The sequence below is a fragment of the Hevea brasiliensis genome, chromosome 17, assembly GCF_030052815.1.
Source record: "Hevea brasiliensis isolate MT/VB/25A 57/8 chromosome 17, ASM3005281v1, whole genome shotgun sequence".
Classification (NCBI taxonomy): Eukaryota; Viridiplantae; Streptophyta; class Magnoliopsida; order Malpighiales; family Euphorbiaceae; genus Hevea; species Hevea brasiliensis.
The window spans coordinates 16,162,868-16,178,581 of NC_079509.1; the positions used below are offsets into that span (position 1 = coordinate 16,162,868).

General features: G+C 34.8%; 1 protein-coding gene across 1 annotated transcript; it reads right to left on the bottom strand.

Annotated features, from left to right (window-relative positions):
• Positions 1-10,012: 10,012 nt before the first annotated feature.
• On the bottom strand, positions 10,013-12,654 carry LOC110651635 (dehydrodolichyl diphosphate synthase 6). Its single transcript, XM_021807018.2, has 2 exons — positions 12,333-12,654; positions 10,013-11,198 (listed from the first exon to the last, which is right to left on the bottom strand). The coding sequence occupies exon 2, from the start codon at positions 11,162-11,164 to the stop codon at positions 10,058-10,060; it is 1,107 nt and encodes a 368-aa protein (XP_021662710.2). The 5' UTR covers positions 11,165-11,198; positions 12,333-12,654; the 3' UTR covers positions 10,013-10,057.
• Between the last annotated feature and the right edge of the window lie 3,060 nt (positions 12,655-15,714).

Below are 15,714 nucleotides of genomic sequence, written 5' to 3' on the forward strand. Positions count from 1 at the left end.
TAGAAGTGCAATTTGAATCCTTTTTCAGCTTGGGTAGGTCCTAAGTATAGGGGAGACTCTGCCGGATTTTCAGCACGACCTAGGGTGTCTTTGGTCTTTTCCAAGCATGTATTGAGTCAAATATATTAAATAATTACTATGAAATTTTCAGGTAAGCCGGGACAACCTTCCTCCTCCACCCAGCCACCGCAGTGACCTCGGTTAAGCATGTAAGTAAAATATTAATTTTAATTATAATTTCAATATTATTATATGTTCAAGCATGCCCATGCATCACTTATAAATATGTATCTATGTAGTTAAACATTAGGCACGTTTTATATTGCATTCATAATTGATGAAGTGCCATGGATGTTGTTTATGGTAATTTGGAGCAGTGTACGTGTGTTGTCGTGTGTGTGGTATGGTATTGGATATGGACAGGATGGGTAGACACGGCTTGAGAGACACTCACTGGGACCCGGTCCTTTATGGATAAGTCGGGGTAGACATAGCTTGAGAGACATTCGCTGGGACCCCGCACTTGGTTCATTAAGCGAAAGTTCGGCTTGAGAGACACTCGCTAACAGAGGTTGGATTAAGAGAGCTGTATAGGGTATCAGCTCCCATATATGTACTGTTTGTACAGTGTTGGGTGGGTGAGTGCTCCAAATTGCCTTTTTACTACTACGATGTGGTTTGTATGAAAATTAATGATGATGTTATATTTCCATTCCTTAGGATGCATTAGCTTTAGTTAGCTATAGAAATTGTGGTTAGAATTAGTATTTTACTCTCTGAGTCGAATGCTCACTCCTGTTCATTTATTTTTCTAGGCTACAGAATGATCATTTGTTGTGGCTAATCTGCTCTTCTTTTCGCAGGTCCATTAATAGTATTTAATGTATTTTGTTCAATTGAGTTAAATTTTAGACTCCACATGTGTTAAAAGTACTTATTTTTATTTTGGGCCTGTATTATAAAAGCTATGTCGGACATATAAAATTATTAACTGTATGTATGACTGAATTGGATGGGAGCGGAGCTCCCATTGGATTTTTGATATTATGAGCATGTGGAGGGTGAGCTGAGCTCCCCAATTTATTTTATATTGTGTTTATAGGTCGGGAGAGTCAAAAACTCCTCGTTGAATGGTCCATTTTATAGCCGGACTCTGTCCGATTGAATTCTTAAAATTGAGCCCAAATGGGCCTTAGGATTGTGTTGAGGAATAGTTAGGCTTACTACGAGCCTCGGAGGCTTTAGGCTCGCCCAGGTCCTAGTGCCAATCTGCCCCATAGGTTGGGTCATGACAAATATGGTATCAAAGCTTAGGCTTCAGATTCATAGGGAATATATGTCTAAAGTGTTGGGAAGAGTCTAATAGGAGTCACATGTGGAGAATAGGGTCCATATTTGTCCTTGCATTGTCATCTTTGCTTCTAGTTTCTGCTTTATATAATTATGTGTAAATATGAGTCTATAGAGCTGTGTAACATGCCATTTTGAATTTTTGTGGGCTAATGCTACTGAATTTCAGGAAAATACGTAGAAGCAGAAGAGCTACCACTACACCAGAAGGGATGTGCCAGATGAGGTGTCGGCATAGGATGAGGCAACTGCCCCAAGGAGGCGAGGCAAGAGACCTAGAGCTACTCAAGTAGAAGAGCAGCCGGTACCAGTTCAAGAATAGTGTTTTATGGCCCAGGGTCCCATGGACCCACTGGCAGCTACCTTAGTAGGATTGCAGAGAACCATCGATATAATGGCACAATATATGGTCCACCCTCCCCAACAGCAGCAGCCCACCGCACCAAGAAGGGAACCTTACAAATAATTAATTAATTTCAAGAAGTTGGTGCCTGGTACTTATGATGTGTCAGATGATGCATATAAGTTTTTAGACTCATGCAAACAGGCAGGGATGGAGTTGCAGTTGACTGACAGGAGATTGGTAGAGTGTGTACAGCATGTATTGGGGCCAGTGCCAAGGCAGAGTATGATAGACTACGTACTACCTCGTATTGAGGGATTATCATAGACTCAGTTTGTGGAACTGTTCATCAACAGGTTTGTGCCAAAAAGTTTCAGAGATCAAAAGCAGTGGGCTTTTGAGGCCTTAAGGCAGAATGGCAGATCTGTAGATGAATATGCTACAGAATTTTTAGAACTGAGTAGTTATACCCCCACGATAGTGGCTACAGAAACTATGAAGGTAAAGAGGTTCCTAAAGGAGCTAAACAGGAGGTATGCAAACATGGCCATGATGTCTGATCAGTCTTTTGATGTGGTAGTTGATCGAGCCCAATAGATTGAGATTAGCTATACAGGAGATGACAGTGGAAGGGTAAAGAATAATAGAGTAAAAGGTTCTTCAGGTGTTCCCTACATGGGTACCACAGATAGCGGAGGCCAAAGTCACTATAGAGGATGGGGTATGAACAACAAGAAGGGTGGTTTTAAACACAAATCTCGAGGATTTAGACCAGGATATGGATCTTGTAGTGGTCACAGTAGTTCTGGGTCTGGTTCAGGATCCTTCTTGGCACCTTGCAAGCAGTGTGGAAGAGGACATTCAGGACCTTGTATGATGGGTTCAGGAGTATGTTTCCAGTGTGTCTAGCAGGGTCACTTTGCTAGAGAATGTTCAGTGTTCAGTGAGCCACAGATGGGGTCACAGGGTTCTGTTGCAAATGTTCCTCGTCAATTATATCCCGGTGCTTCCAGCATAACAGGCAGTCAGTTCAGTGGCTAACAGGGCCGAGGACAAGGGAGACGTGGATTTAGAGATAGGTCAGGAGTTAGAAGTCAATTTCAGGGTTCTGCAATGCAGGGTAGGGGTCAACCTTCGGTTTTCACCTTGACCCATTAGGATGCTCAGGCTTCCAATGCAGTTGTGGCAGGTATTCTTCTAGTCTATTCCTATGAGGCTTATGTTTTGATAAATCCGGGTGCTACGCACTCATTTTTCTCCCTTGTTTTTGTCATGAGATTGGTTAGGAACCCTACAACTTTAGAATGCCCCTTGTCTGTAGCTACCCCACTTAGTGACAACATAGATGTGGATATAGTTTTTTCGGGTAGCCCAGTGGTAGTGGATGGAAGGATCCTCCCAGCAGACTTGGTACCTTTACCAGTAATGGATTTTCATGTAATTTTGGGAGTGGATTGGTTGGCAACTCATTATGCCACTTTAAACTGCAGGAACAAAAGGGTGTACTTTCATGTACCTGGTGTGGAAGAGTTTAGCTTTGATGGTGATAGGAGCGTGGCTCCATAAAACTTGGTGTCAGTAATTAGTGCTAGAAAAATATTGAGGTATGGATGTCAAGGGTATTTGGCATTGGTGAGAGATACATCTGTAGAAGGTGTTAACGTGGAAAATGTTCCTGTTGTCAAAGAATTCATGGATGTCTTCCCTGAGGAGCTTTCAGGGTTGCCACCTAGAAGGGAAATAGAGTTCTGCATTGATATTGTGCTGGGTACAAACCCCCTATAAATGCCACCTTACAGGATGGGACCAACAGAATTGAAAGAGCTAAAGGAGCAACTATATGAGCTTTTGGACAAGGGTTTCATATATTCGAGTACTTCACCCTGGGGTGCTCCTGTTCTATTTGTGAGAAAGAAAGATGGGTCCTTGAGGTTGTGTATTAATTATAGACAGCTGAACAAGGTGATTGTGAAGAACAAGTATCCACTTCCTCGGATCGATGATCTGTTTGATCAGCTCCAAGGGGCTAGATTCTTTTTCAAAATTGACCTACGATCAGGCTACCATCAGTTGAGAATCAGGAATGAGAATGTGTCCAAAACAGCATTCAGGACAAGATATGGTCATTATGAGTTTTTTGTGATGTCTTTTGGACTCACTAATGCACTAGCGGCCTTCATGGACTTGATGAATAGGGTGTTCAGGCCATTCCTGGACCGTTTTGTCATTGTATTCATAGATGACATTTTGGTATACTCTTGGATCGAGGAAGAACATGTGTAGCATTTGAGGATGGTGTTTCAGACTTTGAGGGAGCACCAGCTATATACCAAATTCTCAAAATGTGAATTTTGGCTAGAAAGTATCTCATTCTTGGGACATGTGGTTTCTAGTGAAGGTATTCAAATGGATCCCAAGAAAATTGAGGTTGTAACTGATTGGCTTAGGCCTACAACAGTCACTGAAGTGTGAAGTTTTCTGGGCCTAGCTGGCTACTATAAATGCTTTGTACAGGATTTCTCTAGGATAACAGCTCCCTTAACTAAGTTAACTCAAAAGAATGTTCCGTTCATGTGGACAGATGATTGTGAGGAGAGCTTCCAGAAGCTTAAGGAATGTCTAACTACCACTCCTATATTGACATTACCGATGAGTGGTGAAGGATATACCATGTACTGTGATGCCTCCAGAGTTGGCTTAGGATGTGTTTTGATGCAGAATGGAAAAATAATGGCTTATGCTTCAAGGTAGCTAAAGAGGCATGAGCAGAACTACCCCACGCATGATTTAGAAATGGCGGCTGTAATCTTTGCACCAAAGATCTGGAGACACTACCTGTATGGTGAAGTGTGCGAGATATACACCGACCACAAGAGTTTGAAGTACATTCTCCAATAGAGGGATTTAAATTTGAGACAGAGGAGATGGATAGAGCTTCTAAAGGACTACAATTATACCATCTAGTATCACCCTGGGAAGGCAAATGTAGTAGCAGATGCTTTGAGCATAAAATCTTCTGGCAGCTTAGCGCATATATCAGAGAATAAGAGACCATTGATTCAGGAAGTACATGAGTTGATGGATCAAGGTCCGATCTTAGATCTTTTAGATGAGGGGGTATTATTAGCCCATTTTTCAGTGAGACCAGACCTGCGAGACAGAATTAGAGTTTTCCAGCACAGAGACCCGTAATTAATGAAGATTATAGAAAGAGTACAGCAGGGTGAAGGTGGTGAGTTTGGATTTTCCAATGATAGCGCTCTTATCCAAGGTTTCAGGATATGTGTACCCGACGTGGACAATCTTAGAAATGAAATCATGCGAGAGGCACACTATACACTATACAATGTCCACCCAGGCTCCACCAAGATGTACCATGATGTGAAAGATAGCTACTGGTGGAATGGCATAAAGAGAGACATAGCAGACTTTGTGTCAAGTGCTTGACTTATCAGAAGGTAAAGTTTGAATACCAGAAGCCGTCAGGGAAGCTGCAAGAGCTCCCTATCCTAGAATGAAAGTGGGAAATGATCACTATGGATTTTATAACTGAGTTACCTCGTACTACGTGGGGATATTATTCAATATGAGTAATTGTAGGTCGTCTGACTAAATCAGCTCATTTCTTGCCTGTAAAAACCACATATTCTATTGCACAGTATGCTCGGCTTTATGTTCGAGAAATAGTCACATTGCATGGAGTTCCTACTTCAATAATATCTGATAAAGGGCTCCAGTTCACTTCTAGGATTTGGAGAAAGCTGCAAAAGGCACTTGGCACGCAATTAAACTTTAGTACTGCCTTCCACCCTCAGACAGACGGGCAGTCCGAAAGGACAATCCAAACACTGGAAGACATGCTTCGCATGTTTGTTTTAGATTTTGGAGGTCAATGGGATGATCAGCTACCCTTGGTAGAGTTTGCCTACAATAACATTTATCATTCCAGCATCGAAATGGCACCCTATGAGGCGTTGTAGGGCAGGAAGTGTAGATATCTATTATGCTGGACTGAAATGGGAGAAGCGAAGGTGCATGATGTAGACCTAGTGCAATACACTTCAGAGATGGTTCCTTTAATCAGGGAACGATTGAAAACGACTTTTAGCAGACAGAAGAGTTATGCAGATCCCAAACGGAGGGATATAGAGTTTGCAGTAGGCGATTATGTATTCCTGAAGGTTTCTCCGATGAAGGGAGTCATGAGATTTAGAAAGAAGGGCAAGTTGGTACCTTAGTATATTGGACCTTTTGAGATTACTGATAGAGTTGGAGCAGTTGTCTATTGGTTGGAGTTACCCACCAACCTTTCTCATATTCATCCTGTATTTCACATCTCCATGCTCAGAAAATACATACCTGATCCTTCTCATGTGTTACAGCCAGATATAGTAGAGCTGAAGGAAGACTTGACGTTTGAGGAGCAACCTGTAGTCATAGTAGACAACTAAGTGAGGCAGCTAAGATCAAAAAAGATCCCTATGGTTAAGGTTTGTGAAGGAGCTAGTCAGTGGAAGAGTGCACCCGGGAGTCAGAGTGGGACATGCGTAGAAAATACCCTTATTTGTTCAATGTGTAACTTTGTTCTTTTATTCTGCCTTGTGTAAAATTCAAGGACGAATTTTCTGTAAGGGGGAAAGAATGTAATACCCCTAATTTTTAAATTAATTATTTTATGGGTAGATATTAACATTTTATTTTATTTGAATTTTGGAAAATTATTTGAAATTTTTCGGATTTTAGAAATCGCGTTCGATTTTTCGAAAATATAAAACTTTGATAATTTTTAAAAATTAATTTAAACACCATGTGGTAAAACTAAAAATATATTTGGACTCTACGAATTTTTCTGAGTTTTTTAGAATTTTTTTTCGAAATTTTTGAGTCTCGTTTTCGGGCAGAGTAAAAATTTAAATTTTTGTATCCTAAATCGGACTGGCCGAATCAAACAAGGCCGAGTCGGACAGATTGAATCGGATCGGCCCTTTCCTTTTTCCTTTCTCCTTCCCCCCTGCGTCCTGACCTCTTCCCTTCTCTCCTCATTTTCTCTCTCCTCCCTCTGCCTCTCGCCGGCCAGCCACCGCCCTAGCCTCCCCAGCTTGCTGGCGCCCCTCCCCCCACGGCCGGCAAGCCTTTAGGCCACTAGAAATGTTGTGCGAAACTCAACCATCCAAAATCCTCTTCCCCCTCTCCTCGCATGTTACTTCCTCTTCCCGGCCAAAATCCAGCCGATCCGGCTGCCGATTGGATCAGGTCTTATAGCAAAACCCATCTATACCTTGAGAGCTTTTCATAGACACTAAGAACACTAAAATCCATTGAGCGATTTGTCCAATTTTTGTCCAGGAAATTTTAGTCCATTTTGAATTTCAGGCTAGATTTCTTAAAAACCGTAAACCCCACCAAAAATCCGAGAGTACCAGAGTGCTCCACTCGTCGAGAGTTTCGCGGCAATACCCATTTCAAATTTTTTCGACACCATTTTTCGATGGGTCCTACGAGACTTCATATTATTTTTCTGAGTATTAAATGAGCTTAGAAAATTTCGTAATAATTATATACTAACCCCCATATTGTGGGCTTCACGTAGGTAGCTTCAATTCACGGAAATTCAACAGTTGTTCGGGTTTGCAATTTTGGGCCGGGCAAACAGGCTACCGAAAAAGTCTTCAAATTGGGTCGAGGCTATAGGCTACGCCACCATTTTCAGATGTCCCGAACGCGTCTCTAGGATCGGAATTGGCATAGGTACACCCGAACCCTCATTTATCTTAATTATCTAGTGCTTAATTTGGATTAAAAATCTATAAAATATTCATGGTAGGTTAGAAAAATATGATTCCTTTTGCTTTAGCTCTATAATATTGCTAAGGACCGCGGGGCAAAGTTTTAAAATTTTTAGAGCTCATTTGGGTAGTTTTTGCAAAAGGGGTAAATGTAAGGACTATATTGTAATTTTTTAAATTGTGATTGTTGACTATTTGGGTAGACCCAGGAGGGGCCATGTGATGTGATTGAGTTGTGGATGTGTGGCTTGTGAATATAAAAGTGCAATTTGAACCCTTTTTTCAGGTTGGGTAGGTCTTAGGTGTAGGGGAGACTCTGCCGGATTTTCGGCACGACGTAGGGTGTCTTTGGTCTTTTCCAAGCATGTATTGAGTCAAATATATTAAATAATTGCTATGAAATTGTCAGGTGAGCTGGGACAGCCTTCCTCCTCCACCTGGCCACCGCAGTGACCTCAGTTAAGTCTGTGAGTAAAATATTAATTTTAATTATAATTTCGATATTATTATATGTTCAAGTATGCCCATGCATCATTTATAAATATGTATCTATGTAGTTAAATACTAGGCACGTTTTATATTGCATTCATAATTGATAAAGTGCCATGGATATTGTTTGTGGTAATTTAGAGCAGTGTGCATGTGTTGGAGTGCATGTGGCATGGTACTGGATATAAACAGGACGGGTAGACAGGGTTTGAGAGATACTTGCTGGGACCTGGTCTTTTATGGATAAGTCGGGCTAGACACGGCTTGAAAGACACTCGTTGGGACCCCGCACTTAGTTTATTAAGCGAAAGTCCGGCTTGAGAGACACTCGCTGGCAAAAGTTAGATTAAGAGAGTTATATAGGAGAACAGTTCCTATATATGTACTGTTTGTACAGTGTTGAGTAGGTGAGTGCTCCAAATTACTTTTTTACTGCTATGATGTGGTTTGTATGAAAATTAATGATGATGTTGCATTTCCATTCCTTAAGATGCATTAGCTTTAGTTAGCTATAGAAATTATGGTTAAAATTAGTATTTTACTCTTTGAGTCGAACGCTCACTTCTGTTCATTTATTTTTCCAGACTACAGGAGGATCATTTATTGTGGCTAACCTGCTCTTCTTCTATGCAGGTCCATTAATAGTATTTAATGTATTTTATTCAATTGAGTTAAATTTTAGACTCCGCAAGTGTTAGAAGTACTTATTTTTATTTTGGGCCTGTATTATAAAATTGTTAACTGTATGTATGACTGGATTGGATGAGAGAGCTGAGCTCCCATTGGATTTTTGATATTATGAGCATGTGGAGGATGAGCTGAGCTCCCCAATTTATTTTATATTATGTTTACAGGTCGGAAGAGTAAAAAACTCTCCGTTGAATGGTCCATTTTATGGTCGAAATCTGTCCAGTTAAATTCTTAAAATTGGGCCCAAATAGACCTTAGGATTGGGTTGAGGAATAGTTAGGCTTACTATAGGCCTCGGGAGCTTTAGGCTAGCCCAGGTCCTATTGCCGATTCGGCCCATAGGTTGAGTTGTGACATCTAATTCACTAAATTAGATAAAAAATATTATCAATGTTATAATTTAGGATAAAATTTTTAAAAATATGATAAATTTGAAAAGAATATAAATACACAAATAAGCGAGTTTTTTTACCTATGAATTGAGTGAAATATTTATTATTTTATTTTAATAATATAATTTAATATGTATTCTTCATATTTTACATTTTCATAATTATACTATAAACTTTTATTAATGATAATACTCTTCATATATTATAATTTTATTTTAATAGCAATTGCTGTAATTTTGTATTTTGATAAAAATATAAAAATATATACTATTTAATTTTAATTTTTGTAATAATTTAGTTAATAAATTATTTTATATATTTTTTAAATTAATTAATATATACCAATAAAAGAATAAAAAAAAATTCATGCTACATGGCGATTTCTTTAGTATCATTATTAAAATTTTTAGATTTTAAATATAAGAAATATTTTTCAAAATAAATATTTAGATGTTACAAATAATTTTTCAGTATATATATATATATATATATATATATATATATATATATATAATTTTTCAAAAAAATAATTCATTATTTTCTAATTTAATAAAAAATTTGATTGAAAAAATATCGATTTTTAGATATTTACAATATAATGAGTAGAGTTTTATAATATTTAAAATTGATGTTTTAGCAGTTGGAAACTTGAAAATGTTCAATTTTTATATAAAAAAATACAAATATAAAGATTTTTTAAAAAATTAGAAAAAATGAGAAAAAAGAAGTCTTTTAGCAGCAAACCAGAAAGTATCTTAATTTACTATTTTATAAGTGTACTAAACCAATAAACCCATGTTGGTATAATTATAAATAAATGTGAGATTTATTTATAACTATTCTCAGATTACCGATGATACAAAGTTTTATTGACTTAGTTTGCTTAAGGTGAGCATACTCCAGTGATATATATACACACACACACACACTCGACTCTCCTCTCTCTATAGAAAAAAATTAAAAAAAAAAAATCTCAAATAAGTCGGAAAAAGGTGAAAAAGAAATGGTTACAACTGCTTCTTTTTCTTCTCCAAATAAGAATGATTACGTTGGAAGGTTATTACTGCCCACACCAAGTGGCGTAGGCCAATCTCCGGCCACAGTGCCTTTGGAGAATACAGTGAACAGTTACTAGTCTGCCAAAGTAGGAAGTTGCTCAGACGGCTCTCTCCAGAAGTTCGAACCAAGATATCAGGATCAGGGGCTACAGCCATGTGCAATTTTTTCTCAATGTCTACCAGCTTTATGCTAGAATGTGACAGCATCTTATCAATTTCTTCTACTGAAATCACACCATTGCCAGTTCTAGTTGCCTCCAGTTCGTGAGCATCATCCCACTTGTCTCCGATGGAATTTACTATCACAGTATTAGCATTGTCAGTCCCTCCAGCTTCTTTGGTCACACCATTATACATTGGCTTTGCGTTTATTGTGCGAGATTTATCTGTTTCATCTTTGCAGGATTCTTGAACACCATGTGTGATGGTACTATCTATCTTCTTACCATTTTCTTCTACTTGTTCATTCCCATCATTGCAAGCCCTGTTGGAGTTAGATGGCTCAATTTTGTTCAATTTATATTTACAAGATTCTTGAACAGCATGCACAATCTCATCAGTTGAAGAATAGGCTATACAAATGACAAGCACAAACTTGGTATTCTTGGCACTAGCCCTGGCGACTTTTTCTGCTGCGACCCTGACTGGCTCACTTAGAAGCTTCAAGGTACCTACAAATCGTACTCTGATGCCATATGCATTGACAACATTTTCGTCCCTGAGCAGCCCCTCAATCTTCTCCAGTATCAGATCCATTATGAGCTGAACCTCATCAGGTCGCCTTCTAAAATTATCAATGCTGAAGGCATATATAGTCACATACTTCACTCCCAACTCATAGCAGTACTTAAGCGTGGACATTAGAGCTAAAGATCCAGCCCTGTGACCAGATCCTTCTTCCAGTTTCTCCTTCTTAGCAAACCTTCGGTTTCCATCCATTATGAAGGCAACATGACTTGGGATGGGACCTATTGATAGAATGCGAAATATGCATTTTCTCATAAATCTCCCCAAACTTGCAAGCAAGCTTGGCCTACCAGCCTCAAATATTTCCATTTTACTTAAACCCAAAGAGCAATGTCAAACCAACCTGTTCATGAGAAGGAAGGATCTCAGCTGGAATCACTAAGTTGATTATTTTGGAATTAGTAGAAAAATCAATAGAAGAGGTCTGGCTTTACGTCAAGGTTAATGATTCACAAGATTAGCCGCTGTGTTTCTTATGCAGTAATATGTGGATTGCTAAATTAGGAGAAAACGAAACAGGAACATAGAAGGAATTAAATACAATATATATTCATTCTCACCAAAAAAAAAAAAAAAAAAGACTATATATTCAACAACCATTTGACTAAGAAAAGTAAGAGCATGCCAAGAATCATCAATCCATCATCTTGATTCAGGAAAAGAACCCAGAAAACACAACAGATTTTGGGTATATGCTCAAACAACTTCGGATTGGTTAGTCCCCCAACCATAAATCAAAGGAAAAAAAATAATACTCACTTCTAAGGAAAAAAAATAATACTCACTTCTGTTTTCATATATAGTTTAAAAAAATATAGTTAATGTAATTAAGACAATAAATTTTATTTATTTTTTAATATACATTTATTTATGTTATTATATTAAAAATTAAATAATTCATTTTACTAAATTATTATTGAAATTAATGAATTTTATTTATATTAATAAATTAAAAAATAAAATATTATTGTAAAAAGAAATAAGCTAGAGTAAAAGATTGGTACTTTTTGCTGTTTATATCTTGTGTGGATTGAGTACAAAATGGTAAAATATAACCCAAATTCAACGAATAAAATGAAAATACAAAATCTTTAAACCAATCACATTTGAAAACCATCGTTCTACTATTAAAAACCAACCTTTTTCAATGCCAATCTCCTGGTCCAGAAGAGAAACGAAATCATAACCATGGTAACCATGGCAAACCAGGATCCAAACAGGGGTAAGGCAAATAGTCCCTTTGTTACGAAGGGAATGAAAAATTAAAAACTATCCTCTAGCTAAGGCGAACGCTAATGTTAAGATGAACAAAAATTATTTTCCGAGTTTCACCCTCGCTTTCAACAAATGAGTTCGCCAATTAAAAATCTACTTTAAAGAAAAAAAGAAAGGTTTATCATATCCCAAATTCAAAAATTACGTTACAGATAAAATTGATTGGAGCAAACAACCATAGAGCAGGTAAAACAAAAAGTACCTCTACGAAACGATAGCACAGCACATGCAGGAGAGCTAGAGAGGGATATTCGATTATGTCCTCTGTACAAGCTCTGAAATTAGCCAATTAGGCACCGTATATGCTTCTTACCATAATAGCACTACAAGAGGCTCACATGTTGCATAATCAGAAAGCATTTCCAGAAGAAACACACAGCGCCGGCCAACAATCGGACTGGATTGCACTAAATCGAAGGAGAGCGTCGGCTGCTGTCGCGGTAGGCAACAAAGAAGAGACAGGCGGGAGGGCCAGCAAGGGAAAAGGTAGAAATTAGAAGGGAGGGAAATTGAAATTATGTGAAAGCCGGGCGGTCAGTTAAAATAGCAGGAAATTAGTGTAGAAGTAACTAATTTTTAAAATTCTAGCTCGGATCTGTTACAAAATAAAATAATAAATTATTTACGCTCGCAAGAAGCGTGAACTTTTAATTTTAATATAAATTATTATAAAATTATAAGTTTTAATAATACTCTTTATTTTGAATAGTAGTGTAAATTATTTTATATGAGCTTAATATAAATTTACAACTCTAATCAATTAAAAACTATAATTTTATTAAATTTAAGTATCACATTTTAATTTTTCCATTTCGTTTGTTTATTCCCCTCTAATTTAAATTTGAATTTTCATAATTTAGTGATAAATATAATTTTATTAAATTAAAATTTATTAATAATTCTTTTATTATTTAGATAAAATTTATATTGAACTATTACCTAATAATTAATTACTAAAATTATTAATTAGTATTTATTTTGTAATGATAATTATTTTTTCGTATATTAAAAAAAACTATATATTTAATTATTAAATTAGTAATTTATTTCTTTATATAATAATAATAATAATAATAATAATAAGTATTTTATTGAGTTTAAGTTAAAATATGTTATCACACAAATTGTGAGAGCGGCTCACACTTTTTGGAGTGGTATGGTCACGTGAATGCCAACACGGAAGTTCTTTCTCCTCTCAGCTCTTCTTTACATAAACCAACGAAAAGAGAAAGCACACCAGCCGGCACGCATAATTGTGAAAATTGTTTTTTTTTTTTTTAACTAATTTAAAATAATTTTATTACAGTGAAAAAATTTACATTTTATAAAATAAAAAAAATAACTGGTTGTGAGAATGTAAATACCCTTTGAAAATATAAATATATTTTTTTATAAACTCAATTTAATACATATTTAATATATAAAAATATATGGTGAGATTTATTTAATTTATTAAATATATAAATTTTATATTTATATTTTTTACTATTAATAAATTGAGATTAAGTAAAAATTTTACGCGTAGAAAGAGAATGAACTATAATATAGAAAATTTTCATATGGTAAGAGAATAAAACAGAATGGACAATAAATTTTATGGCAAATATCACGCAATACTCACCCTTGAGTTGGAGAAAGAAGATCTATAGTACCCAACTTGCCTAATAACATATATATATATATATATGATCACGACTAAATGCTTCAGCAAGTTGATGGTTGAAAGAGTTAATTTGGTTGAATATGCTCATGACAATCAACCTCAATTTACTGGGTTCGTTCATAAAAAAATTAAAAGTGGCAATAATATGACGGGCACAATGTCAAAATTTTTAAAAAGTTGATGTAACCCAACCAGTTTACTAGTAGTAGAAGCCATAACACAATATTCAGAATCAGTCAAAGAATAAAAAATATCAACTTTACACGTGCCTTTTACTTAATATTTTTTTTAATATTAAAATATTATTTTTATATTGTATAATTAATTAAATTAAAATTTCAAAAATATTATTTTTATTATTAAATATTATTAATTAAACTGAAAATATAAAAATTATTATTATATTTTCATATAAATAATTATACTTAATTAAATTGAAAATTAATAAAAATATATTTTTTACTTTCATATAATTTATAAAATTAAAAATTATTATCATAATTAATTTTAATTATTTAAATTAAAAAAATTATCTTTTTCATGTTTTAATTTAAAACTAAAAAATTATAATTAAATAAAATTAAAAATATAAAAATATTATTTTTCATTTCCATAATGGAAGAATAAAAGTCTTTACTAAAAGACCATAAAAATAAAAAGTTTATATATCCTCAAGACCCATATTCTCAAATGACTATCCAAATACTATAATACAGACAGCTTCAATTTTACTAGATGCCAGACACTCAAATCTTTTTAAGAACTATCTATTCAGAGTTTCTTGAGAATATAGACTTGACAGAATAATAAAAGATGCAAGATTTATTTGAAATGAAATGTTATTCCTCAAGAAGGAAAGATCTTAAGTTTCACTGTCAGCGCATGTTTCAGCTTTTTTATAAGTTCAGTGGATTGAATGATGTTAATCTCACTAACTAATTATAATTATTTAATTAATATTAAAAATAATTAAGTAAGTAATTAACATTAAAAAAAAATAATTAACTAAGTAATTAATTTTAAAAATATTTAAAAATTAAAAAAAAACAACTCACACACTTGAGTGAGTTGTACATTTCTCAATTTTATACTAAATTTGACATAAATTAAAAATTTTGAATTAAATTTGATCAATAATTAAAAATTAATTAAATTGAACATAATGAATAGCAAATTGAGTTTTATTCTAAAGAAAATTTTTTACTTACACTATTATGCACGTACAATTAACTAAGGAAAAGGCATATAAATTTATTTTAATATAAAATTTACTATAATTTTAATTATAAAAATAATTAATAATTGATTAGATATATAGCTGGGGTGTAAGTTGTGGCTATTATTCATTTCAACGTGGAAGTAACATACCTTGACCAGGGGAAGTTATAATAAGATAGCAAAAGCATCATTGGGATGGGGCATGCGCCGATCTTGCATGAATTTACTTAAGATTTGCCCAATAAAAGACGTCCAACAAGCCAGCGATATTTATTTATTTATTTATTGAAAAAAAAATATTTACTTCTTTTCGACTGCTTTAACATTGATCAATTTTCATTAATCTTATATTTAAGAAAAAAACATTGATCAAATTTCTAACATTTATCATATACTAAATTAATATAATGATAATTTTAAATAGACAATGAAATTCGCAAAAGTAGGAGAATTTAATTTTTTTAATTACAGAAAATTAGCATTCTCGAATATAATGATAATAGTCCGTTTAAAGCTAATATTCAATATCACTGATTGACATCATTAATTTAATCTAATTTTATCAGAATGAATTTATACTAAATTCGAGTTAGTACTCAACAAGATGAATTATTGGATAATTCATCACTTTCTTTCATAGTATTTTTAAGTATAGAAAATAATTAGTTATCATATTAGTGTAGGAAGTCAAATCGAGATAAAA

Excerpts from the sequence above, each read along its gene's own strand:
- LOC110651635 (XM_021807018.2), bottom strand. The coding sequence starts at position 11,164 with ATGGAAATATTTGAGGCTGGTAGGCCAAGCTTGCTTGCAAGTTTGGGG.